This window comes from Macaca thibetana, chromosome 15 (assembly GCF_024542745.1).
Source record: "Macaca thibetana thibetana isolate TM-01 chromosome 15, ASM2454274v1, whole genome shotgun sequence".
In the NCBI taxonomy this organism is placed as follows: Eukaryota; Metazoa; Chordata; class Mammalia; order Primates; family Cercopithecidae; genus Macaca; species Macaca thibetana.
The window spans coordinates 14,241,978-14,269,087 of NC_065592.1; the positions used below are offsets into that span (position 1 = coordinate 14,241,978).

Genomic DNA, 27,110 nt, shown 5'->3' on the forward strand with positions numbered 1-27,110 from the left:
TGCTCGGATCTGTTGGTTTGCGCCCGCCTCCGGCCCGGAAGTGCTCTCTTGGGAAGATGGCGGCTGTGTCGGTGTATGCTCCGCCGGTTGGAGGCTTCTCTTTTGATAACTGTCGCAGGTGCGGCCTTGCCTGGGGCTTGGCTCAGGGAGGGAGTAAGAGTGCCGTGCTCGGGTGGGAGCTGGGCCAAGGCCTGATACGAGAATTCGGAGGGAAGAGTGCATGGCGGGGCCTGTGGCCCGCGGCCCGTGTGACTCAGGGGAATCAGGGCCTGGGCGTGGGTTTCTCCTGAAGCCGGGTCTGCTCTCCCACCTTCACAGCGCACTCGGCCACAGTTTATCTCCGTCTCCTAAGGCACGTCACGGCCCCTCTCTGAGACTGTCTTCGTTGGAAAACGGGAGAACAGTGCTGATGGGAGGATTCATTGAACAGATGGGCGTGAAAACAAATAGCAGCTTTACTGAGTTCTCTGTTAGGCACTCTTCATGCCAGTGCTGCGCGATGTGGTCCTGCCCTTCAACACTTGATTCTCTCATTTGCTCTCAGGAATGCCGTCTTGGAAGCCGATTTTGCCAAGAGGGGGTACAAGCTTCCAAAGGCCCGGAAAACTGGCACGACCATCGCTGGGGTGGTCTATAAGGTAAGCCAGGTTAGGGTAAGAGCAGCAGTGACTGAACCGGTAACAGGAATCAGAACACTTGGCTTCCTCTGTGTCTCCCGGCTCGGTCTGGAAAGGCAAATACTATAGAATACATCAGGAGACCGTCTTTCAGGAGGGACTGCTTTTGTCTGGTTTTGTGTGCTTCTTAACAGTTTATGTTCTTCCCTCACTTTGCTGAGTTTTTTTTTTTCTTTTTTCCTTTTTTTTTTTTTTTTAACAGGTCAGTTAGCTTCTTAATTACTAGTTTAGGAAGTCGAAGTATGTGATGGGAGATCACGAGATTTGGGGTCAGACAGGTCTGTCTCACCTTTGACCTCTATAATACTAATTCCAACTTCGGGCAGCTCGCTTTCCTTCTCACAGGTCTCCTTCAGATGCATCAAATGGAGATAACTCCTGCCTTAAATTGTTGTAAACGTCAAAAGAGATAATGATTACCTGCGCAACTTGTTTTAAGGAAGAGCAACATGTTTTAAAAGGAAATTGACTGTGATGGCTACTTTAATGGGAAGATTCCTGAGTCTTAGTCCAGGTTTTTTCCAGATTAGCTCTGATTTGCAAGGAATTCACCCGACACCTGAGCCTCACTTGAAACTGGGAATAATTCTTACCTACTCAGGATTCAATTAATAGCATTTACTAAGAAATTTTATCTTAAATCCTGAAAGTGTAGCACAGTATTTTTGGTATGAGTTTTGTTTGGCGTTTTGAGATTAGGGGAGCATGGTATGGGCAACATAGTATTCCCTAAAGTAGAATGGAGAGTTGTGGTTGGTTTATATTTGTAATATTGTTTGTTTATTTATTTATTTATTTTTGAGACGGAGTCTCGCTCTGTCGCCCAGGCTGGAGTACAGTGGCCGGATCTCAGCTCACTGCAAGCTCCGCCTCCCGGGTTTTTACACCATTCTCCTGCCTCAGCCTCCCGAGTAGCTGGGACTACAGGCGCCCGCCACCTCGCCCGGCTAGTTTTTTGTATTTTTTTAGTAGAGACGGGGTTTCACCGTGTTAGCCAGGATGGTCTCGATCTCCTGACCTCATGATCCGCCCGTCTCGGCCTCCCAAAGTGCTGAGATTACAGGTTTGAGCCACCGCGCCCGGCCTGTAATATTGTTTAAAAACTTTTTTTTTTCTCTCTCAATAGGATGGCATAGTTCTTGGAGCAGATACAAGAGCAACTGAAGGAATGGTTGTTGCTGACAAGAACTGTTCAAAAATACACTTCATATCTCCTAATATTTAGTAAGTATTGATTCATTTGAATAATTTTTATATTTTCAAATGTGTCAGGGGTAAAAATTGACCTTCCTGTGCTCTTCACTAAAACCTGTTGTTTAACTTGTATTTTCTATCTCCTTTAAATGGCATTTCCGTCCACCCGTTACCCAAGCTAGTCATCTTCAAGTCCTCTCTTTGCTTCAGTCTCCAATTGAATTGGTAGCCAGTTTTGCCCTCCCTGTGCCTCTTCAATCCATTCCCTCCTATCCTTTCCTTTGCTAAGGCTCTAGTTTGGATTCTTTCTTCTTTTTCTTTTTTTCAAACATTAACTTGAATCATAGAGGTTCTTTTTTCTTAGCTGGACTATTGCAGTTATTTAATTTGCCTCTCTTAGGCATCCTATTGTTCACTCCTCTGCCAAATTGGATTTTGTAAAACATAGATCTGATGACGTCCCTTTGTTAAAAAGCTTTTCATGAGACTTGTCACATTTCCACACGACTTTTAGGATAAAAATCAAAATTCTGTGGCCTTGCACAGTCCATAGAAAGCCTACCCTTCAAGCCTCTCTTTCAGTTGCCATCACCCTGTGCTCCAGTTACATCTGAACTGTCATCTGAACTGTCCCTGTTTCCCTCATCTCCAAGCTATTCCACTGTTGCTTATGTGAGATTCTATTTAGAAACTCTTCCTTCTCTGCTTGTAGAGTGTTTTTATTCCATTTTATTCCAGCTCATATATAACCTTTTCTTTTCTTTTTTAAATATTTCTTGTTAGTTTTTTTTTTTTTTTCTGGGAGAGATGTGGTCTCACTATGTTGCCTAGGCTGATCTTGATCTTCTGGCCTCAAGTGATCATCCCGCCTGGGTCTCACAAAAAGTGCTGGGATTACAGGCATGAGCCATCATGCCCAGCCTGAAACCTTTTCTTAATGAGCAGAATCAATTGCTTTCTCCTCTGGTTTCCCGTAGCATTTTGTACCTATGTTACTACAGTGTATTAAATTACGTATTATAATTTTTGTCGTCTCGTGTGTCTTCCACTCAACTTTGAAATCCAGTACAAGTCCTGTCATATTTTCTTTATTCCCAGTGCTTAGTGTAATAACTGGTATCTGATAGTAAGTACTTGGTAGATGTTGAATTGCAAGACTTTTAACACACCTTGCACTTCTGTACAACTTGGATATATTTGTAGCATTAATGAAATGCATAGTCTTATCACAGAAACCAATAATTTCGTACGTTCCATTGGGCCATAGATAATATATTTGCGTATAACTAGATGCATTTTCTTAATTTTCTGTTCATTTAAGATTGATTAAGCAGAAAAGGTACAGCATAGATATACTCAAAAACATCTCTCTGGGTACCTGGACTTTTTGGAAGTTATCCAAGAACCCCCTACTTCTAATTGAGCCCTCTGATAATTGGATTTCAACTGAGTTTCTAATTGGATTTTTCAGTTGTTGTGGTGCTGGGACAGCTGCAGACACAGACATGACAACCCAGCTCATTTCTTCCAACTTGGAGCTCCACTCCCTCTCCACTGGCCGTCTTCCCAGAGTTGTGACAGCCAATCGGATGCTGAAGCAGATGCTTTTCAGGTAAGTTTCCAGAATGGGGATTCCTGGTGGTATCTTTTGCTCATATCTTAGATTTTTTTCAGCGAGGAGAAGCCTAGAAAGTAGCAAAAAAGCCTTCAGAAATACACATTTTGTTCCATGAATCAGTTGTTATGTTAAAGAGCCACTTTAAATGGTTTTTGATAGTGCATTTGAATTTCTGGGGCCTGATTCTTTTCATGAGTAAATCACATGTCACCAGTTGAGTCATTTCCTGAAGCATAGGGATATTACTGGGTAAGAGAAACTTTTTTGCTCATAGTAAGAGAGTTATAGCTGAAGGAACTATGAATTTGTATTGTGAAACTACTCTCTCCTCCCCATAAACACAAAGCCAAATGAGTGTCTCCCCTTCCCCCCTGCCCCCTTTAGGGGCAAAATAACAATGAATGAAAAGTGGTATTTATAATTGGCTGTCAGTGGGTATGATAATATTAATATTAACCAACCTTTATCTATCTCTTACTCTGTTTCAGGACCTGTGTTAAAGTGCTTTACGCACGATCTCATCCTTTTAACTCTGAGATAGGAGCTATGACCTGACCTTCATTCTCTGCTGACTCACAGCTCATATTAGTAGTTTTGTTTCTCTTTCTCCTTTAATAATTGTGTCATTACCTTATGTTTGTATGGGTCTTGGGAGTTTTCAAAGTGCATTTTCTTATTTGCTTCTCATAAGAGAAGCAGTGATTATAGGAGAAGTACCCTGGGCATTTAGTCTTGGGTGGAATACTGGCTTCTCCTTTAGGGACCTGCCTTACCTTTAACATATTCTTTGCCTTTTTCCTTCTATGTGAAATGGATAGCATAATACCTGCCCCTAGCAGGGTTGTTGTGAGAATTAAAGGGGAGCATGGATAGACAGTAAAGATTTTGAACTGGTGGCTTATAGGCCATCAGCTTGTAGAGAAATTTATTTGGATCATACGGCTGTTTTTTTTTTTTTTTTTTTTTTTTTTTTTAAATAGTGGCCAATAATTATAAATGGGTAGATTTGAATTAAAAGTCTAGATTTTGGCTTGGCATAGTGGCACATGCCTATAATCCCAGCACTTTGGGATGCCAGGGTTCGCGAATCACCTGAGGTAAGGAGTTCGAGACCAGCCTGGCCAACATGGTAAAACGTCTCTACTAAAAGTACAAAAATTAGCCAGGCGTGGTGGCATTCGCCTGTAATCCCAGCTACTCGGGAGGCTGAGACGGGAGAATCGCTTGAACCTGGGAGGTGGAGGTTGCAGTGAGCCAAGGTCATGCCACTGCACTCTAGCTTGGGTGACAGAACAAGACTGTGTCTCAAAAAAAAAAAAAAAAGTCTAGATTTCTGTCTTTTGAAAACATTCAGAAACACGTGGTCATAATCTTCGGGAACTCATTGGTGGATGTTGCCTTAGAAGTGGGAGTGGGTGCTCTGTCACATTCTCTGCCTGGCTCACTTCACTGTTCCCTTCAGGGCCCTGGCCTTCCTGAGAATTTGCGGGTCCTCCTCTGTGTGTCTAGCATGGCCTGTGGGTTTTCAGTAGTGTATATGAGGTTGAGGGTAGCCTTGTAGCAAGGCCAGTAGTATAGTTCCCATTTTACAAATGAGACCAAAGCCTAGAGTCATATGTATAGGAAGCCTAGTCTACCCAATTGCTGCTTTGTGTTTGTGTACATATTGTTCTAATCCAGGAGAATTATTGCCAACCAAATTCTTCCAGTACAGTGAGTAGAACTTGTTAAAGCACACCTATTGATTAGATTTCTGAAGAGATTTGTGGATTTTAATTTTAAATATAAAGCTCCCTCTGGTGGCTTGCTTGGCACATTATATGTAAGGCTTTTTTGAAAACTTTTTCTACACAATGTGTCTACGTAATAAAGGCAATTTTCAAGCTTCTAAAATTGCCGCAAATAGAATGTTTCAAGATTCCTTGTAATGTCATTTAAAACAATTAGCAAAATAATCTAGCACATGTTTCTGTTAATCACTTTAGAATGTTTTAAGAATTCTAAAGTCTCGGCCGGGCATGGTGGCTCATGCCTGTAATCTCAGCACTTTGGGAGGTCGAGGCGGGTGGATCACGAGGTCAGGAGATTGAGACCATCCTGGCTAACATGGTGAAACCCCGTCTCTACTAAAAATACAAAAAATTAGCCGGGCGTAGTGGCAGGCGCCTGTAGTCCTTGGGCTGCTTGGGAGGCTGAGGCAGGAGAATGGCGTGAACCCGGGAGGTGGAGCTTGGCAGTGAGTCAAGATAGTACCACTGTACTCCCGCCTGGGTGAAAGTGTGAGACTCCGTCTCAAAAAAAAAAAAATCCTAGTCTCTTTTTTCAGTGTTTTGTCATTTTTTAGTTTAAGATACTTTGTAAAAGTTAAATTTTATCAAATTTTGAGAGGAACATTTAAAAATATAAACCAGCATAATAGTTACAGTCTTTTATGTCCTCTTACATTTTTGGTGAGTTACATAAAATGAGAGTGGTTTAAGGAAAGAGTTTAGGATTTGACTTTAGAACTTTGGTTCACCTCCCACCTACAGCACTGACTGTTGTGTAAATTTGGGTGATTCTTTCTCAATAAAATGAGGATTATAGTTTCTGTCTGTCTGACTTTTGAGGAGGACAGGAATAAAGAAGCTAGGCTCTGACCTTGCATACTACAGAGCCTACTGCATAGTTAGAGCCCCATAAAATTCAGTCTGGAAAGGAATACAAGGTGTTCTTGGTACTGCTGTACTTTTTTTTTTTTTTTTTCTGAACTGCCCATTTCCATGTATGTGAGTCAGCGAGAAAATAAGGTTTGATAAATGGAAGTGACCTCTTTTCCCTTACTTAAGCACTGCCTTTATCTTACACCTATGCTGGCTCGATGTAGGCGATGTAAGTAATGCTTGTTCTGTGGGCATGGAGCCTCCTTGTTGAGTTTCATAGAAATATTAGTGAAATGCTGTTCTGTGTTCTGGAAACTATTACTTGAATATGTAGAGGCTCTTACATTGTAACCTTTTTTCTAATAAACATGTACATTTGTTGTAGGAAATTTAGAAAATACTGAAAAGCCCAAAGAACAAAATGAAAATTTTGCCATTCAGGGAGCATCACTCTTGGTTTACTGTATATTATTCCAGTCTTGTGTCTTCTAAGTTCTTCCCTTCCTCTCTTCCTTTTATATTACTATTACATGTTCATGGTAAAAACAAAACAAAGCTGGAAGATACAAACAAAAAGAATATAAAAAACTATCTGAATTCCTGCCACCCACAAGCAATTAGTGCTAAGAGATTATTACACACCCTTCAAGGTTTTAAAAATATGTTCAGTAATATTTTATTAAAAAATGGGATTATAGTTGTACTGACTCTTTATAGTATAGCCTGATCTTTTCACCTAACAGTGTGTCTTGAATGGGTTCTATACTAGGGCATTTCAAAATGAAAATAACTGTTGTTAAAAGTATAAAAATAATGTAATTGTAAAAAATGTAGACGCTAGAAACCTGGATAGAAGGAAGTAAATGCCACCTGATGTTCTGCCACTCAGACACATACACTGTAAATTTTTGAAGATCTGTTTTTTCATACCTTTTGTTCTAGACGTGTATCCTTGTATGTATGCATTTGAAAGAATGAACTGTTTGTGTGTTGGTTTGTAATTTCCCATATGTACATAATAGTATGTTACAAATATTGTTCGAGTCAGTAGATGAGTTTTTCTCTTAGAGAAAATAGAGAAGTTCTGAATACTTGTAACTCTCCTGAAATCAGAAAAAAATGTTTGTGTGTACTCTTATGGGGGAAAGTTTCCACAATTGTAATCAGTTTTTCAGAGGGCTCTGTGACCCATAAAAGCCTAAGAACTATTAATCAGTATCATAATTTTTGGTGGTGTCATAGTATCCGTTTTGTGGCTGTGTTACAACTTAACCAATTTTTGAACATTAATGAAATTGCCCATTTTAAGGTATTTAAGCTATTGTTAGGTATTCTGTGAACGCTTTGGAACATAGAACCTTTGGGTTCTGGTGTGATTAATTCCTTAGACTGTATTCTAGAATAAATGCACGTTTATTTAGTTGTGCACATTTAACATTTTGAGAGATGTTGTCAGAGCTCTCCCTTGACAAACGTTGTGCTACCATCAGTAGCAAAGGAGAAAATGCAGCATGATTGTTAAATTTTATTTTATTTTAGATAGGGTCTCTTTCTGTTGCCCAGGCTGGAGTGCAGTGGTGTGATCATGGCTCACTTAAAAGCAGTGCATGGCAGATGACTTGAGCCTTAAAATTCTAGGCTCAAGTCATCTGCTCGCCTCAGCCTCCTGAGTAGCTGGGACTAAAGGCCCATGTCACCATGCTTGGCTGATTTTTTTGTTGTGTTTGTTTTTTTAAACTTTTTGTAGACGATGTCTCACTATGTTACCTAGGCTAGTCTCAAACTCCTGGCCTCAAGTAATCCTCCTGCCATGACCTCCCTAGGTTTTGGGATTACAGGCGTGAGCCACCGCACTGAGCTTAGCATGATTTTTAATGATTGTGTGATGTTCTGTTGTACAGCCGGATCAGTTTAGCCGTTTCTCCCTCTGCCTGTTTCCACTTTTTTAATCATCATAAACAATGCTGTTTGTAAGCATCCTTGTGCATTCATTTCTGTATATTTGTCTGTTTATATCCTTAGAATAGAGTCCTGCTAGAATCTCTGGATCAGTAAATTACTGACATTTTAACGATTTCAATAATTTGCCAAAACATCTTGATTCTTTTAAAGGCATCTAACAGTTTATATTTTAGCTTAGAAGGCAACTAGCTGATTATTATTGACTTTATTTAAATACCCTGTTCAGTAGACAGTTGGCATAGTAGAATAGGCACTGAACTAGTTGAGGGTGGTGGGACTGGGCGATTGTGGCTTCTCTTCCTGGAGCCCTTGGCCCTAGTCTCACCCTGCTGCTAGCTCGTGTGGCCTTGAACCAGTTTCTTCCCTTGTCTGGGGCTCTGTTCTCTTTTTAGACTACTTCTAAAATCTTTTCCTAGGAAGTTCTTGAAGTTTTTACTTATAAATGGAAGGTTCTTTTTGAAATAACAATTTGGTAATCGAGGAACAGGGCAAGTATTGGACCACTGTTCTGTTTACTTAGTGCACTTCTGGATGGGCGGCTATGTCTCAGACAAAGTTATGACTTTGGGTCTTGTGTTAATTTATTTGTAACAGTTTTAATGATTACATTGTTTGGCAAATTCAGTATGTGTTGGTTTTGTTTTTCTTCCCAAAGAGCTGAGGGCTCACAGTGGAGAACTTTAAATCCAGCATGTTTATCTAGCACAGCAATTCTAATGTGAAAAAACTGTACCAAATACAGGGAGAGGAATCTATAGAAATGGAAAAAAGGGTCCAAAGGAACAAATATGTGCACAATTAAATGGAGATGGGGTGGGTGGAAAATGTATTCCTGTGATGTTCCTGAAGAAGTGTAAGTTTATCCTGTGTGTAATAGCAGTGGTTTCTTAGGCTATCATGGAGTTATTTTAATATTCACTGTCCTGAATGATGAAATATTTTCTTTGGATATGCGTTCATATATATGATTATAATGTGGGTTAATTCAAAGGCAAAGGTGTTTCAACATGAGCTGTTTTTCTGTTTGGGCTGTGGTGAGGTTGATTTTTTTTTTTTTTTTTTTTTTTGAGACAACTCTTGTTCTGTCCCCCAGGCTGGAGTGCAGTGGCATGAACATGGCTCACTGCAACCTCTGCCTCTTGGGCTCAAGGGATCCTCTCACTTCAGCCTCCCGAGTATCTGGGACTACAGGTGCATGCCACCACGCCTTGCTAATTTTTTGTAGTTTTTGTAGAGACGGGGTCTCGCCATATTGCACAGGCTGGTCTTGAACTCCTGGACTCGAGTGATCTGCCCACCTTGGCCTCCTAAAATGCTGGGGTTATAGGTGTGAGCCACCATGCCTCACCTTTGTGGCTAGGTTGATAATTTGAATAGTGGAACAGCTGAGCTTAGCACCTCATTGTTAACTTTGGAGGTGGAGTATGTGCTGATCCCAGAGAGGTGTGATGGGAAAAGTGCTGATAATCTTTGGAGTCAACCCAATTTGATTTTGAGACCGGGCAAGTTCTTAATGTCTCTGGGTTGGTTTTCTTTTCTCTAAAATGGGAATGATAATGCTGTCTTTTAAAGGGTACTGTGGGCTGGGTGTGGTGGCTCACACCTGTAATCCCAGCATTTTGGGAGGCCGAGGTGGGAGGACTGCTTGAGTCTAGGAGTTTGAGACCAGCCTGGGCAATATGGCAAGGCCCCATCTCTACAAAAAAATACAAAAATTAGCCAGGTGTAGTCCCAGCTACTCAGGAGGCTGAGGTGGGAGGATTGCTTGAGCTGGGGAGGTTGAGGCTACAGTGAGCCATGATAATAACCACTGTACTCCAGCCTGGGTGACAGAGTGAGACCGTGTCTCAAAAATAATAATAGTAATGGAGGCTGTGAGGCTGAGCTGAAATGAGGTGTTTGGAGTGCCTCACATAATTTATACTGGCTGATAGTAGATGGTTCATCTAATGTTCCCTTCCCTTTTTTGTTACCATCCAAACAATAACCCCTTAATGAAACAGTCTTAAAGAAAGCTTTTTGTTTTTGTTGTCTGACTTCTCATGCAACTTTTGGCTAAGTTACAGTGATGCTCTGTGGACTCATGTTTTTTTTTCTTATGCATACTCTCATCACCAGGTATCAAGGTTACATTGGTGCAGCCCTAGTTTTAGGAGGAGTAGATGTTACTGGACCTCACCTGTACAGCATCTATCCTCACGGATCAACTGATAAGTTGCCTTATGTCACCATGGGTGAGTGTAACGTTTCCCTGATGTTTCAGAGTACTCTTACTTACTAAGATGGTCTCTTGAAGAGCTGGTCTGTTTTCTCTTAGAAGAGGAGGTGCAGTACAGTGCTTTGATTCATTCAGCAAATATTTACTGAGTTCCTACTACAGATTAGGCCCTGTTCTAGGTGCTTGGTATATAGCAGTGAACACAATTGTAATAGTGATTCCTGCCCTCGAGGAGTTTATATTTTAGTGAGGGTAAATAGATAATAAACAACTGTGAGAAGTATAATACACAGGTATTATAAATATATTTATGTATAAATATACACAGGTTATGCAACCTGTGTATTATGAATATATTTTTTATAGTCTGAAATCTGAAATGCTCCAAAATCCTAAAGTTTTTGAGTGCCAACATGATACTCATTGGAACATTTTAATTTTTATTATTTTTTCTTTTTCGAGATGGATTTTTGCTCTGTTGCCCAGGCTGGAGTGCAGTGGCGTGATCTCGGCTCACTGCAACCTCTGCTTCCCAGGTTCAAGTGATTGTTCTGCCTCAGCGTCCCAAGTAGCTGGGATGATAGGCGTGTGCCACCATGCCCGGCTAATTTTTTGTAGTTTTAGTAGAGATGAGGTTTCATCATGTTGGACAGGCTGGTCTCAAACTCCTGACCTCAAGTAATCTGCCTGCCTCGGTCTTCCAAAATGCTTGAATGGATTATAGGCATGAGCCACTCTGCCCAGCCTCGTTGGAGCATTTTTGATTCTGGATTTTTGGATTAGGGATGCTGAATTGGGTGAGTATAATGTAGATATTCTAAAACCTGAAATCTGAAACACTTCTGGTCCCTAGCATTTTGGATAAGGGCTACTCAGCCTGTATTAGAAAGTGATATTAAGAAAAAAGGTAATACGGATGGTATTGTACTATAGTTAAGATACTATCTTTGAGAGAAACTGAGTCAAGTTCATATGGAAATGCTCTATTTTTTACATCTGCATATGAATTTGCAATGATCTTAAAAAATTAAATTCACACATGATAAGGGGACTTGGGAGTTGTGGGCAGGGGCTGGGGTGGAGGCAGATGGCAGTGTTAAATAGAAAGAGCAGTGCCAGCCGGGCGCGGTGGCTCAAGCCTGTAATCCCAGCACTTTGGGAGGCCGAGACGGGCGGATCACGAGGTCAGGAGATCGAGACCATCCTGGCTAACACAATGAAACCCCGTCTCTACTAAAAATACAAAAAAATTAGCCGGGCGAGGTGGCGGGCGCCTGTAGTCCCAGCTACTCGGGAGGCTGAGGCAGGAGAATGGCGTAAACCCGGGAGGCGGAGCTTGCAGTGAGCCGAGATAGCGCCACTGCACTCCAGCCTGGGCGACAGAGCGAGACTCCGTCTCAAAAAAAAAAAAAAAAAAAAAGAGCAGTGCCAGGCATTGTGGCTCATACCTGTAATCCAGTGCTTTAGGAGCCTGAGGTGGGAGGATTGCTTGAGGCCAGGAGTTTAAGACCAGCCTAGGCAAACATTGCAAGATCCAGTCTGTACCAAAAAAAATATATGTGTATATATATATAAAAGCTGGGTGTGGTGGTGTGTGCCTATAGTCCCAGTTGCTCGGGAGGCTGAGGCAGAAGGATTGCGTGAGCCCGGGAGTTTGAGGTTGCAGTGAGCTGTGATCAAGTCATTGTACTGCATCCTGGGCAACAGAGTGAGACCTTGTCTGTTTTTTTTTTTTTTTTTTTTTTTAAAAAAAAAAAAAAAAAAAAGGACAGGTCTTATGAAGAAGATGAGATTTGAGTAGAATTCTAGAGTAGAAGCCTCACATTGAAACTTGTTGGGTACATTTTGACCTACAGGAGTGATCACGGTCCTTCTTTACTACTTAATCTCTGAGGGATTAGGGTATTTGATTTCTGTCTGAACCTCGATTTCCTTACCTGTGAAGTGGTATCAGCAATACCTACCACACCAAGTTGTGATGGTTGGAAATAATATACATAAAGCATGTGCTCCAATGCCTGGTCTGTAAATAGTAGTTATTTTTTTTTCCCCCCTCTCTTCCTCATTTGCTAACCAGCGTTTTGCATTTATGCTTTAGGTCTAGCTGCTAGATTAGGAGATTTTATTCTTTTGACAGTTTCTCACTCTGCTGCACAGGCTGGAGTATAGTGGTGCAGTCACAGCTCACTGCCACCTCAACTTCCCCGGGCTCAGGTGATCCACCCATCGCAGCCTCCTGAGTAGCTGTGACTACAGCCACGTTCCGCCACACCCGTCTAATTTTTGTGTTTTTTGTAGACATGGGATTTCGCCATGTTCCCCAGGTTGGTCTCGAACTCCTGGGCTCAGGTGATCTGCCTGCTCCGGCCTCCCAAAGTGCTGAGATTATAGGCGGCTGATAATTTTTTTTTTAATGACTGCAAAGAATAGTGATAAAATTATATTTGGAAGAATTGGGATTTTCAAGTTCTAGCATTTATGTTATTGCTTCTGGGTCAAATTGCACAGGTCCAGAGCTTCGAACAGGTTGTGTGTATTGTGTAGCTGGTGTTTTTCCAGCTGTCGTTTACCTCTTATATTTTCCGTCTTGGTGTCTTGGCTCCACATCTAGGAAAACTGCTGCCTTGAGTAGTTTGGAAATTGCCAGTTTGAGACTTTGCTATGCCATTGTGTTATTATCTAGCCTCTTACTAGGTTTTTATATAACAGATGTTCACTGTTTGTTGGGGAGAATGATTTACCCCCAGATACCATATGGATGAATCTTTGCAATTATTCTAAAATGACGATACTTATGGTAATTTTAGAATTTTTCTGAATTGCTTTATTCAAATGTATTTGGTATCTCCATCAAAGTATTGCTTTTATTTCTCCCCATCTGATACCTTTAAATGGTGGTAAAGGTGGAATAACCTTTTCTATTAAGTAGTTTTATTTCTTCTCTTTTTTACTTAAATTTCAGACTGCAGAAAAGTAACAGTAACGTTCAACAAACACTGATCTGTCCTTTGCTCAGATGTGTCAGTTGTTAGCATTTTGCCACATTAGTTCTGCCTCTCACACACATTGTTACTACTATCATTGTTTCGTGTGCGTGGGGAACCATTTGAGGGTAAATAGCAGGCACCACAACCCTTCACCTCTGAATCCTTCAAGATGTTCTCTTCTAGCACCTTGATAAAGTCATCAAATTTAAGAAGTTTGACATTGATACAAAGCAGCTTCATTTGTAAAATGGGAAAATTGGTTTCTCTTGCCTGTGAACTGTGGTAATTTGTGTCATGAGCATAAAGCTGAATTAGGAAAAGTTGTTGAAAGTGAGTAGGTAAACAGCTTTGTGTCTGCCCATTTCACTTCTGCCACCCCACTTTGTGCTTTTTCCTGGCCAACAGTGACCTCCTGTCTGTCCAAGTCTCGTTTGAGTTCCCGGTAATGGATCCACAGCTCTGAGTTTATAGGAGAATTCTATTTAGAAACCACTGACTCCACACAGACTGGTTTTGCTGCCCTAAAATACCAGACTAAGGAGAATGAGACATCAGTAACATGTGATTTTAATACCCAAGTAAATTGTTACTTTGAGGTCTTGTTTGTTCCTCCACTCATTTATCAGCTTTTTTTTTTTTTTTGAGGCTGAGTCTCGCACTGTCACCCGGTCTGGTGTGCAGTGGTGCAATCTCTGCTTGCTTCAACCTCCACCTCCCGGATTCAGGTGATTCTCCTGCCTCAGCCTCCCCAGTAGCTGGGACTGTAGGCTTGCTGCAACCTCCACCTCCCAGGTTCAAGCGATTTTCCTGCCTCAGCCTCCCGAGTAGCTGGGACTGCAGGCACATGCTACCATGCCCAGCTAATTTTTGTATTTTTAGTACAGGGGGGTTTCACTGTGTTGGCCAGGCTGATCTCAAACTCTTCACCTCATGATCTGCCCGCGTCTGTCTCCCAAAGTGCTGGAATTACAGGTGTGAGCCACCACGCCCGGCCTTATCAGCTCTTTAGTGAGTGCCTTCTGTGTAAAGGAACTGTAGCAGGCAGCACAGATGGAAGTGAATATCAGGGTCTTTGTCCTCAGATACCCAGTCTAATGGGGGAGACAGATGTACACACTGACAAGGGCAGGAGGGGACCCAAGGGAGAAAGGGTCACTTCCAAACTGGGGGAATTCAGGAAGAACTTCACTTGAGCCGAGTCTTAAAAGGAGGATTGGATCTTTTCATTCGTTTGTCAGATGTGTATTTAGCATCGTTAGTGCCAAGCACTTTGCTAGGAGCTGGGAAGATTAGTGGTCAACACATCACCTGCCTCAGAGCCTATAGTCTTGTGCTGGAGACAGGCATTAGACAGGTGAATTCACATGAAGCTAGAAGAATGCATTGTGGTAAGTGCCCCAGAGAAAAAGAACTTTCATTAGTGAGGATACTAGGAAGGAGTGTGTGGCTAGTGGGTGTTTGGGAAGTCCTTTCTGAGCAAGTGACATTCAAGCATTTTCTAATGAACGTGATTTATGAACATGACAGAACATTGAAGTGGGACAAAGAAGTATAAGAAAAGTCTCCTTCACATCCCTCCAGAGTAACCACTCTTAAGAATTGTTTGTATTTTTTCCAGAAAATGTGTTATGATACAGTTTCACGTATCTCCTTCTCTGTCAGGTAGTTACCCCTGTAAAAAAAAACACACACAAATGAGCACATGCTATACATAATATTCTTCCCTTACTATTAACTTGTTTTGATGAAGTGTTTGCATCAGCTTATGTGGGCCTATAGAATTTCTGTAATGGCAAGCTGTACAGAATCGCATTATGTGGCTATACCATGCTTGCTGACCCATTCTTCTAATTAATATCTTGTTTTTCATATTTTGGTAACAAATGTGTCTTGTTCTACTTATATAAATACATACTTCATTTAGATACATTCTTAGCAGTGGAATTTCTGAATTAAGGTGTACACATGTTTTGACCAGAATTCTCTGTTGTAAGCAGTTGAGTCACTGGATGATTTAAGGAAGAGAGGGATTTTTGAGAAAAGTATAGCAGGTGACTCACAACGTAGTTGGAAGGGCAAGAACTGGGTTTGGGGCCAAGAACAGTGTCTCAGTCTATGCCGCGGGCACAGCCGGTGCCGGACCCTGGCTGCTGCAGAACTGAGCCTTCCTCCCATCCCTTCCACCACCAGAGAGTTCCTCATGGGGAAGGTGGGTGCTTGTGATTGGTGAAGCTCAGATGGCAGTGGAATTCTCCGGACAGAGGCAGGAAATACAGCTGCTGGGCAGCCCAGAAAAGGGACGGTGCATTTTACCTTTTGAGAGCTATTGCCAAATTGCTGTCCAAAAAGCTGACACGAGTTTATACTCCCACTAGAGAATACAAGGACGCTTGTCTCCCACCACCTCACGGATGCTGAGTGTTTTTGCCAGTCTGATGGGTGAAAGTGGGAAGAAGGAACACTTAAACGCCTGAGGGATGAGTAGGAATGTGCTATGCACCCCTTACCCCGAGGGATAGACTCAGGCCTGTAGTGCACAAGGGCTCCGTGTGGTTAAGCACTGAAAGGCCAGAGTGTGCTGCATGGGGATGGCAGGAGCAGTGAGTAGGGGCGGGGCAAGGGACCCATGCAGTGGGTGCAGCAGAAACAAAGATGGAGAGGGTGGAAGAGGGATGGATGTTGCCTAGTGTGGAGTGGAGGCAAGGCTGGAAAGCAGGCCCCGGGGGTCCAGATGCTGCAGGCGCAGGTGGAGCTGTTTTGATTTTGTCCTGGAGGTTTCCTGCTCGAAAGCCAGGGAATGAGAGGATTAGGTTCGCTTGTTAGAAGGAGCAGCTGACAGCTGTGGGGAGCATTGGCGTGAGAGGCCTGGGGCGGGGAGGGAGCTTGCATCCTGGCCAGAAATGTTGAGGATGAGGACTAATCCAGTGGTGGTGGCAGTAGGGATGGCCACTGTCATTACAGAGATCTCTCAGCAGCTCACCCTGGGCCACATTCTGGATTTCTGTCATCATTCTCTCCTGGCCTTCCTCAGTGCCAGCTCCTCGCTGGCTCTTGGCTGCAGTCTTGCAGTCACTCCTTCATTTGGGGCCACCTCCCTTTTCAGTTGGGCTCTTGGCCGTTTTTCTCATCTCATTTCCTATTCTTCCTTCCCTTGTGCCCTGGGCTTCTGTGGCAACAGCCCCCTCGTCCTCCTCTGAACAGAGCCCAACACCCATTGCTGCCTCCTTTCACAAGCGCATTTTCTGCCTGGAGTAGCCCAGAAGCCATTCCCTCCTGGCTGCCCCTGGCAGAGTTAACAAGTCCCTCCCAGGAGTGAAGCAGGATCCCAGGACTCCTGCCTTGGCCCCACTTTGCTTCCCCTAGGCATTGTCTCTCCTGCTCCTGCACAATTCCAGACCTCTGAGAACAGCATCTGTGCCTTACTCTCAGGGTCTCACAGAGCCCTGTGCAACTCAGTGAATATTTGATGGTGAATTAATTTTCTGATTCTCCAGCTTGTTTGTGCTAAAGAATGTCTGAAACTTAGTGTCAGAAACCTTAGCTGCTATTATTCATTGTTTGTGAACTAGCAGTTTACAGTACCCCTGGAATGCAGTTGGTTTAGATTGTGTTCCATTTGTGTGGTCCCAGTTTAAAGTGTTGTAAATGTGACATGTCATTTTACTTTTTTTTTTTTTTTTTTGGTTAAAGCTTAGTATTATTTTAAATTTAAAGCATATTTATGGGAATGTCTCAGTGCCAGAGTACTGGGTGCTGGCACATTATTTTCAGTTAAAATTCAGTGTAAGGGATGCTACTATTGCTATTTTACTGACGAGAAACCTGCAACTTAGATTTAGCAACTTACCTAGTGTTACTCAGCCCCATAAGTGACCAAGCTGGGATTTGAACTCTTTTTTTCTATCTCCTGCAAGCCCCAGTACAACACAGCTGCTGTGATTTTATCATCCTACAGATGTGATTTCACTTAGCTATTAAGCCTTGCTTCTGAATGCTAAAAATATACAAATTCCTGGTACTTGTTTTTGTATTTTTGACTGTTCTCTGCATGGGTTCTCTGTCCTGCATGTTGAAAACAGTGTTTACTGAAACAGCCTTATTGCAGCAAAGGAAATTAAACTCTCTCTCTCTATATGTATATATATCACCCCACAATTTTACGACCCAAAGACAACGTGGTTTTCACTTTTTGTTTCTTTTCAATCCAAGTCCACTGTGAAGAGGAGCACTTTACAGAGAATGTAAGATCACAGTTTTGTATTGGCCTGGGCTTTGTCTCTGTGGCTGTCTTAGTTTCTTTCAGCCATTGTTCCATGGTTGTAGCTGTGCAGGGCTAGCTTTCTTCCTAATCTAAGTTTGATTTTTGTTGTGGTTTTGTCTCTTCTTTTTTCTTTTGCTTCCCGACACTTCTTTCACCCCTCCCCTCCCCCACTTCTTTCCCCTTTCCTTTTGAGGGAGTGAGGAGCTGGGTATTGAGAGAACTGAGAATTGCCAAAATTTGGCGGAGTTTTTTTTTTTTTTTTTTTTTTTTTTGAGACGGAGACTCGCTCTGTTGCCCAGGCTGGGGTTTAATGGCTCGATTTCGGCTCACTGCAACCTCTACCTCCTGGGTTCAAGCAGACTTGCCTCTGCCTCCCAGGTAGCTGGGATAATGGGCATGTGCCTGTAATTAGCCACACCCTGCTAATTTTTGTATTTTTAGTAGAGACAGGGTTTCACCATGTTGGCCAGGCTGGTCTCGAACTCCTGACCTCAAGTGATCCACCCGCCTCAGCCTCCCAGAGTGCTGGGATTATAGGCGTGAGCCACTGTGCCTGGCTGGATTTTGTTTTAATTCATGCTTATTATTTTGAGTGAGCTACAAACCAAACCTCACACTCCAGATAAAATAGAAGGTCCTCCTAAATGAAGTGCCTCCATGGAACATTAGCATTCACTGTGGAATCAAGGCTTTCTGTAATTGTAGCTTAAGTGAGAAAATGAATATTTCATCTGAATTCTCATGTTTTAGTTAGATTGTGAGTTTTTTTATTATGAAGAATAAAAGCAAAACTTTGTAATTAATCTTTTTTTTTTTTTCTTTTTTTCTGAGCAATTTGACAGTAAGAGCTGGAAGCTATAAATTAACCGGAAGACAAGGGTGTCTAAATTTTGTCTACCCATGGGCCTGTATTGGCGACTAGCCAGGCGCCTGAAGGCTGCTCTTAATTTACACTGAATAGAAGACACCTGTCTTGTCTTGCTCATCTTTAACTTGCTGCCCAGCTCGATCTGCATTGAACGTGGGGTCCCGGAGCCTCCTGTCTGAGGACTGGCCTTCCTGAGAGTTTACTTGGGAGACTAATATATCAGACTGTTTGTGGTGTGGCCTCTGGACAGCTTCTGTCCTAAAACCTTTGTGAACATCACATTGACCGTAATGAGAGCAGCGTTCATCCAGCTACAGCACCTACACCTGTTGTGGGATGCCTTACTGATATAGTCTTTGCACCATTGTGAGGTGGGTGCCATCATCCCTGTCTTAAAGATGAGGAAACTGAGGCTCAGAGAGGTTACTTGTACCACAAGTAAGGAAGTACGTGAGTGGGAGTGGGAACCTCAGTCTCTGACTTTTTCCTGTTGGTACGTGGCATGTGGTTTATTCTCTGAAAAGAGAAAGGATCCCTATTGTTTCATTTACTTCTTTTTTAAGAGAGTAATTTGGAAGAGACTACTGGTGATCGATTCATTTGATTGTTAAAAGCTAGGCAAGATTTTTTGACTTTATTAAGAAAGGGAAAGCATTTTAGTTATGTTTTTATAGACATAATGTGGGTTCTTTTAATTCTCAGATTAATTAGCTTATTCTTTGAACTTGCCAGCTTTTCTTTATTAGGCAAGCTGAAGTAGTGTCAGAAGAAGCTTGGGGACCATCTTTTGCTATTAGCTTGGCAGTGTTCCTTGTAGCAGCATTGGCAAGGTATATAAAATTTTTGTTTTTGCCTGCTTATCCACATAGAGAATTAACATGAATAAAATTTCAAGCATGACATTCCTGAAAATGAGGTCCTTGGACAATTTAGGAATGCTAACTTAAGGAATAAACATTGGTATGCACCATTAGGGAAGACTTGGGGTCACTGCCAGGGCCATCCAGGTAAAATTCTCCAGATAAACTGGTTATACAGTTTCCTAATTACTGGAATGCACCTACTAAGTCCCAGTTTACAGGGCCCCCAAGCAGTGAGGAAGATGTGGGACAGAGTAGTAAGCATGCTGGATGTCTCACCTTGTGGGCAGAAGAATCTTACAATTAAGTGAGAACTTAGGAACATGGATAGGGAGTTAAGATTTGCCATTGTTACGCTAAAGTACATCCTTTTCTGTATTTTTACACTAAAGTACAAGCTTTTCTGTATTTTTATACTAAAGCACAACCTTTTCTGTATTTTTATACTCAAGTACAACCTTTGTATAGATCCTTTGATATCTCCACATGACTTGATTTTGAAAGTTATCCTGCACTGGATCAAATTAGTGCACTTTAAGATGGCAAATGTGTCTTCTGTATTCGTTTTCAATTCTTAAATTGGATGCAAATTTAGCAGCATGTTTACTTCATAAAAACCTCAGAGGGCATATATATGAACTTCACAGCCGTGTGTTGCTGGAAATTCTTCTGCCTGCTCTGGGGTCAGCCATGTGGTTGACTGTGTATAAGAGGCTTTAGAATCATGTGTCTCCATCGGAACTGGATTGCCTCTGTGCTTAGGTCTAGGAGACCCTATTCCAGCAGGAGCTTTGTCCACATAGCCAGTGACTGCCTGGAGCAGGCTTTTCTCTAAACTCCTGAATGAAGTAGCACTTAGGATTCTAGAAAAGGAGGTGGAAGCCCTTGCTTTGGTCCTACCTCTGCTTGACCAGTGCCTAGTCACCTAACCTCTGCAACTTCATAACCCCTATTTCTAAAATGAAGCTACTTTTTTTTGACTTGGGAAGGTCCCAGGGTTATTGGGATGCTGAAAGGTCACGTTTTATGTGCACATGCTCTGTAAATCACTGCTTTTTATGTAGATATGTTGCTTTTGGCGATTTTTTGAGGCAGTGTGGCTGAGTGAAAACTGGTTTTTGAAGTCAAATAAGGTTCAGATATTTTTTAAAGATATTAACTTAATTATTTGTTTTTATTTTTTAGGGGCAGGGTCTTGCTCTGTCTCCAGGCTGAAGTGCAGTGGTGTGATTATAGCTCACTGTACCCTCAAACTCCTGAGCTCAAGTGGCCCTCCCACCTCAGCCTCCCAAGTAGTTGGGACTTTGGGCGTACCACCACTGAATTTTTTTTTTTTTCTTTATTTTTTTGGTAGAGACTGGGTCTCACTGTGTTTTTCAGGCTGGTCTGGAACTTCTGGTCTCAAGTGATCCTCCTGCCTTGGCCTCCCAGAGTGCTGGGATTATAGGCGTGAGCCACTGTCCTTAGCCTGGGTTCAGGTCTTAAGTCCAACATTCATTTAGCTGTTTGACTATGAACATTGATTTCTTCTGTAATGCTTACTTCATGTGTGAGCATGAAGTGAGATACCAAACATAAGTCTTTTGTATGTAGCATGTTTTAGTGCCAATACATGTTTCTGTGTGTAGCTCTCTGTGTCAAGATTTCTCTGGCACTTCCTGCTTTAATATAAGATGCATTTTAGAAGATTTAAAATGTGCAGTGAATGGATTTTATATCTTAAAATTATGTTGCAATGGAGTGCCAAGAATAAAACAACTGGGAACCAAAAGCCCGTGAAAGTTGAATGAATGCATCTTGTTTCCTGGTTGCTGCAAAGGTGGTACTAAGCCAATAGATGGTGCCATGATATCAGGAAATGAGAAAATATTTACTTCTAAAATTCATCATATTGTTACAGGGAATGTAATATAGTCAGCCCTTGCCAGTTCTTAATCTATTCTAATTAGATTGGATTTTGTTCTTGATTCTGTGTAAAAAAATATTAAACGCCTTTTATAGACAAAATGGTGAGATATTGAATTAATGTATGGGTGCTCTTCCTCCTTTTTTCCCTGCTCTGACATTTTACCACAGAGTCTCCTGATTTGAATTGTCCTTAGCCTACAACCAAGTAAAGCCCTTGCCAGAGCACTTTTCAGAACAGTTAAAGGAAATGCTAACAGTTTAAAGTTCTTTGCTTTAAACCCCACTGAGAGAGAGTGAGGTTAACTAGCTCATCTTTATCTGCTCTTGTTTCAGAATTAGACCAGAGTGCCCCTGCTAAAGGAAAATGCCTTTATATGCTTATGACCTAGTGCTTGATGCCTTTTACTTCCTCATTGGTCAGACTACGTGGAAAGTCATCTTAGGCATCAGAAGGCTTTTCACTGTGTAGTTCATAGAACGAGGGATTTGCTGTTAACCAGATCTGGGTTCATGTACCCGTGCTGCCATTTCTGGCTGCATGACTTTGGGTAGCCTCCTTCCTTTCTGTGAATTTTAGCTTCTTCCATCCATACAATGAAAATAATACCGTCTAGTCCATCAGTTAAAGTGGAATGCCCTGAAATTTGGGAAGTTACTTTGAAATATGGAGCTGAGTAAAGGGTGCCTTTAAGAGACTTGCCAGCTCCCTCTGCCCTGCACTCCCACGGCAGGAGGCAGAGTGTATGCCTTGCACTCAGCTTTGGTTTCCCGGTGGGGCCTCATGGTGCAGGGGACTGATTAAGATAGGTGCATTTTTGGGTAATTTTCATCCTCCATTTTGTCCTGTGAAAGGGTAGGTGACACCTGTGTTTTAGGGAAAAAATGTTCTCGCTCCATATCTTGTGACATTTCATTAAAATGCATTAATGAAATAAAACTTTTCACATTTTAGGCCCTGATGCCCTGATTGTTAGTCTTTTCTGAAGAATAAGTGTTTATAACCTGTCAGTTCAATGAGATGTTGCAGTTGCAATTATAAGAAAAATCCCTGTTCCCTTCAAGTGGTGTTTTAAATTATTAGGGTGAAATTTAACTCCTCTTTGACTACATTACATTTAGAAAAGGAACTCCATTTTTTGAGGAATTAGTTTTTGAGTGAAATTGTTGAATGCCTTACAAATATTTTTAGCATATTAAATGGAATACTTTTTTTTCAATTCACTGGGAATAAAAGGTAGACTTTGACATTAAGGTACATTTACTGATGAAAAGGAAGCATTCTTCCCCCTCATGAGGGGTTTAAATGTAATACTCAGTGCTTACTCAGGAGTGAAAACATCAAATTAAACTGTTTATGCTGACAAAGGACAAATCTGGATTTCAGCAAGCGATGCAAGATTGTCTGATTGCTTGGCTTGCCTCGCCAGGAGCTTTTGGCCAAGACTTATAATGAAATGCATGCATACAATTAAACCATTTAAAGCCGGCGTGTGCTCTACCGAGCAGTGAGAGGTGCTCCACTGCTCTCTAGTGGCTGGACGTGGTCCCCCGGTGCCCAGCTTGTTTTATATTCATCAATCAGCTCTGCACACATTGGCATTGTCGGCCTCCAGAGCAAGCACCAGTACCAGGAGACGAGGCCTTGGAGGCAGGAATGGAGTGAAAAATGATCCCAGTCTGTGGGTATGTGGAAAGCACCAAATTTTACCCAGAATGAGTGGCCAGTTGACTAACAATGAGCAAGTGTGAGTAAGCGTTCTGTCAGGGAGAGCTGACACTGATAGATTAGAAAGTTCTGTGTGTGACTCTGTTATCACCGCATACATCTTACACCTTGGCAGGCCACGGTGGCAAACAGGTCCTTGGCTGCTTAAAATGGACCGCTCTTTAGCAGAAGGAGCAGCTTTTTTTCCTGAGAAGATCTGGTTAAATTGATTTGGGGAAAAGTGGTAGAAATCCATTTCCTGCTGCCTCTCATGACTTCATGACTTTGAGAAAGAAATTCTGAAGACCTCTGTTTCCATGAAAGCTGCCAACCCTGGGACTCGCTGAGAGTGATTGTATAAAATAGCTGCCTGGAGGGCCAGGATCTTGTCGGAGAGGAATTTCATCAGCCAGCTTTTCTTGAGCTTTTAGTGTCCCCAGCATTTTGCTTTACACGCGCCATCTTGTGCAACCCTCAGAGCCACTCTTTGAGGAAGGCGCCTCCTGTCTTGTGCCCCTTGTTCAGGGAAGGAACCTAGTTCGGTAGGGCTGCTGTGCCCCATGGTTTCCGGTCGCAGCATTCACGTTGTGCTTAATGCAGTTGCTTGTGCCTCCTGGAGCAACTTTGGCAGCTTTGCAGAGCTCAGAGTGATGTACACAGCTAGGGAGCACCAGGGCTGGGCCACCTCTTGTGCCTCTTGGTGTTCCCAGAGCCTGCCGCTGCTGTGTGGGCACCTGGGAATGGGTTGTTTGAAGAAAGAGTGGGAAGTTGCCCTTCTGAAGGGTGCATGAGCTTGATAACCCATGCTTCAGAACAGGACTTAGGTTTAAAGCTTGGCCCCGCTTCCCGTCGACTCTTGCCATGGGCAAACTATTTGGAACCAGTTGAGTCTCAATTTCCTTGTCTGTAAAAGGGGCAAATACTCCCAGTACTTGAGTTCAGGGTGCAGGACCTAAGACCCTCAATAAATATTTTCCCCTTCCCCAGTTTGAGAGTTAGTGAGCATCTTATTAGAAAAAGCAAATTTCTACCTTTCAGGTCCTTCCTAGCTTTTGACTTAGAAGCAGCAGGTTTTAGGAAATTATTTCAGTCTTACTGTTTCTTTAGCATATCTAATAACATAGATTATAGAATTACTAAGTTTGTTGAGTATTTTAGTGAACTCTGACATAGAAAAATAACACATTTTTAAATGTGTAGAACAAGTAAAAGCAATATCTAGATTGTAAAATTTCAGATTTCATCCTGAATTGGATTGTTCTCTCAGAAAAAGTTAGTTTCAAAGTGAATTACTAATCCTGCTAAGCTAAGATCGAAACACTTTCAGAGGTTTTAGAAAATGGAGACTAATTTCAGGTTTTTTTTTTTTTTGAATGAGACTATTTTAAAATAAATGCTGTTATAACAGATACTTGAGTGGCATTGCTAAACAGTGAATGGCATATGTTTAATCATTTAAAATATTTAACTAAATTCCAATCTCATTTGAATTTCCAAGCAAAACAACACAAATTAACTATATCCAGATGTGTGTGGTAATCGAGCTGAAATCTAAAGAAAAAGCAAGTTTGAAAGCATGCTTTTTTGGGGTGGGGAGCTAAGAAAAGATAGCTCCATCTCCCAGGCTTACTTGCTAATCTTGATTTCAAGCATTTGGCTTTGCTATTTAAGAGGCAAACGTGGTGGAATGGAAAGAACATCGCACACTTTAAATTCAGAAAGATCTGGCTTCAGAATCCCAGATTTGCTTATCACTGGCTGTGTGATCTGGGCACGTTCCTTATCTCTGAGCTTTATTCTCCTTTTGTAAGTGGGACTGCTACTGCTTGCCATGCCTGAAGAGCAAACAAAACTGATGTGACTCTGCTGTGAAAGTTCTTAAGTACTGTGTGCATCTGTTGTAGTTTGTTCAGTGCTGTGTTTGCCACAGAGTACACTTCTGGATAAGTGGGGTCTAGCCCCATGCTGAAATGCTCAGAGGACTTCATTATTAAGATGATTGTACCTCTAAGACAGTCCTAAGGAAGCCCTCTTAAGGACGGTGAGAAGGAGAGATTGGGGTATTTGTTTGTGATGATTGATTGCTGCTGTTCTTTGGGTCTGTTGACTCATGCATGGATTGACCTTTAGGCCCTTGTATACAAATTTAAGAAATAGGCTGCCTGCTGCTGCTGTTATACAGAAAGACTATGACAGCTAGCAAAGTCTTGGTCTTTTGCTTGGTTTTTCCATCCCCTCACCATGTTAGATTTTCTCCAATTTTTTATACCTTAAAAAATTGCTATTAATGTATGCACTTTGAAGAAAAATTAAAAAATACAAGTAAACAAAAAGAAAATAAGCTTAATATTTTGATTTATGTGCTTCCAGGTTTGTATAATATATAGTGCATAAGTGTATCTGTTAAGTTTGCTTTGGAACATGTTTTCCCCCACTAAATATTATAGCATGGATAGCTTCCCATTGCCAAAAAAATGTATTTCTACTTTGTCATGTTTAATGTCTGTGTGTATAGTATTTTATTGTTGATTTTCCCTGGCTCCTGGTTGTTGAACCTTTACATTTACTTCCAGGTATTTTTTTTTTCCCCTTTAATCTAAACAGTGATCTTTTAAGATACGTGACTTGGGTACTTGTCCATGTGTTTCTTTAGAATAAGTTCCTAAGAGACTTGCTGGTTTGGTGGGTATGTGTAGCTGTGTGATTTCCAGTTGATGTTTCTACATTGCCCATTAGAATACTTCTATCCATTTCTGCTGCTCCAAGTGTGTCAGAGTACCCATTTGATCACACCTTTGTCAGCACTGTTATTCTTTTTAATCTTTGCTAATTTAAAAGGCAAAAAGTAGTTATTTTACTTCAATTCGTATTTCTTTGATTGCTAGTGAACTTGATCAGTGTTGCTTAATGTGTATTGGCCTCTGCCTTTTCTCTTTTGTAAACTACTGTCTTCTCCGTTGGAGTCTTGATGTATTTATCTGTGAGCTCTTTTTAGTTATTAATGTTGTGCATGTTGCATGTATTTTTCTGAGTTTCAGGGTTTTCATTTTACATTCTTAGAGGAGCTAGTAATTTTGTTTATAAGCCAGTGGGCCTGCTGTTATAAGATGTTTCATTTTAACAGACTGGCTGGAGGTGTGGTCCTTGTGGAAATGGTGCTTGGGACCCCTTCTCCCGGGGCTCAGCAGATGCAGGCGACAAGAGGGTGGGACCCCTTCTCCCGGGGCCTAGCAGATGCAGGTGACCCAGAGTGTTGTCTCGAGGGTCTGTGGGTGAGTCTGGCCCTAACACAACTGGGAAACAGGCCGGGTGCTCTTTCCAGGACTCCACAGGGCATTGGTTGCAGAGGAGCTCTTTGAATGAGGACCTAGCTGGAGCAGCTGTGGAGTGTGTGCAGTGGATGGGGGAGGGCCCTGCAGGTGAAAGGGAAGGAGACATTTGTCCTTCCTGCCTCCTTGTCTCTCCACAGCCCAGCTCCTTGGTGGGTTGGGGTGGCGAGTGTTGAGCAGGGTATCTAGGTGGGCTCAGGGGAGGGCAGTTGATGCAGGAGGTCAGTCTGAGGGGACTAGGTAGCCATCATAGTGTCCTTACTTATAGTCACCTCTCTAAGTGCTGGTCACTGAATTGCACCTTGTTTTTCTGTTTCAAAGAGCTTTGTTCTGGAAGCAATACTGGGTACTCAGTAACCGTGGGTGTGCTGAAAAGGCAGGCTTGGTGAAGGTTGCTAGGGAGCAGCTTCATGGAAACTACTGATGAGACTGGGAGTGTCAGTAGTGTTAATATAATGCAGAAATCCAGGAAGGGCCGTTCACTCCTGTGATATCACAGTGGTTTGGACTGGACTAGGACGTACAATAGGACTTGGTTTTGCGGTTTTAAAGCCCTTTTTCCTTTTAGAAAATTGAACTGGCTTTACACTTGAGTTTGTCTTATATTCAACCTAGTATGGTAAACTAGGCAATAAATATTGCTTTACACCTTATCAAGGCATTTACTGCTATCCTCACGCCTTCAGGGGCAGCTCAGAGTTTTTTCCGGCTCCCTCATTTGGACAGTTGGCCTCACCTTTTTGTGCAGCTTACTTCAATAAGCGTCTCTCCTAATGCTGCCGTGTGTCAGAGACTGTTGGGGATGAGGGCTGTGGATATGAAAGGATGGACAAGTTGCAGAGATGAGAGTGGTAAACCCTGTGGCTGGGGGGTGACCAAGG

At 42.1% G+C, this 27,110-nt stretch overlaps 1 protein-coding gene across 1 annotated transcript in view; it reads left to right on the forward strand.

Moving 5' to 3' along the window:
* The window catches only part of PSMB7 (proteasome 20S subunit beta 7), a 396,085-nt gene that overhangs the window by 333,385 nt on the left and 35,590 nt on the right, over window positions 1-27,110 (forward strand). Inside the window, exons 2-6 of the mRNA XM_050760622.1 lie at window positions 32-118; window positions 545-638; window positions 1,804-1,901; window positions 3,343-3,483; window positions 10,212-10,327. Coding sequence (XP_050616579.1) covers window positions 57-118; window positions 545-638; window positions 1,804-1,901; window positions 3,343-3,483; window positions 10,212-10,327 — 511 coding nt within the window. The 5' untranslated portion in view covers window positions 32-56. The remainder of the gene's footprint in view (window positions 1-31; window positions 119-544; window positions 639-1,803; window positions 1,902-3,342; window positions 3,484-10,211; window positions 10,328-27,110) is intronic.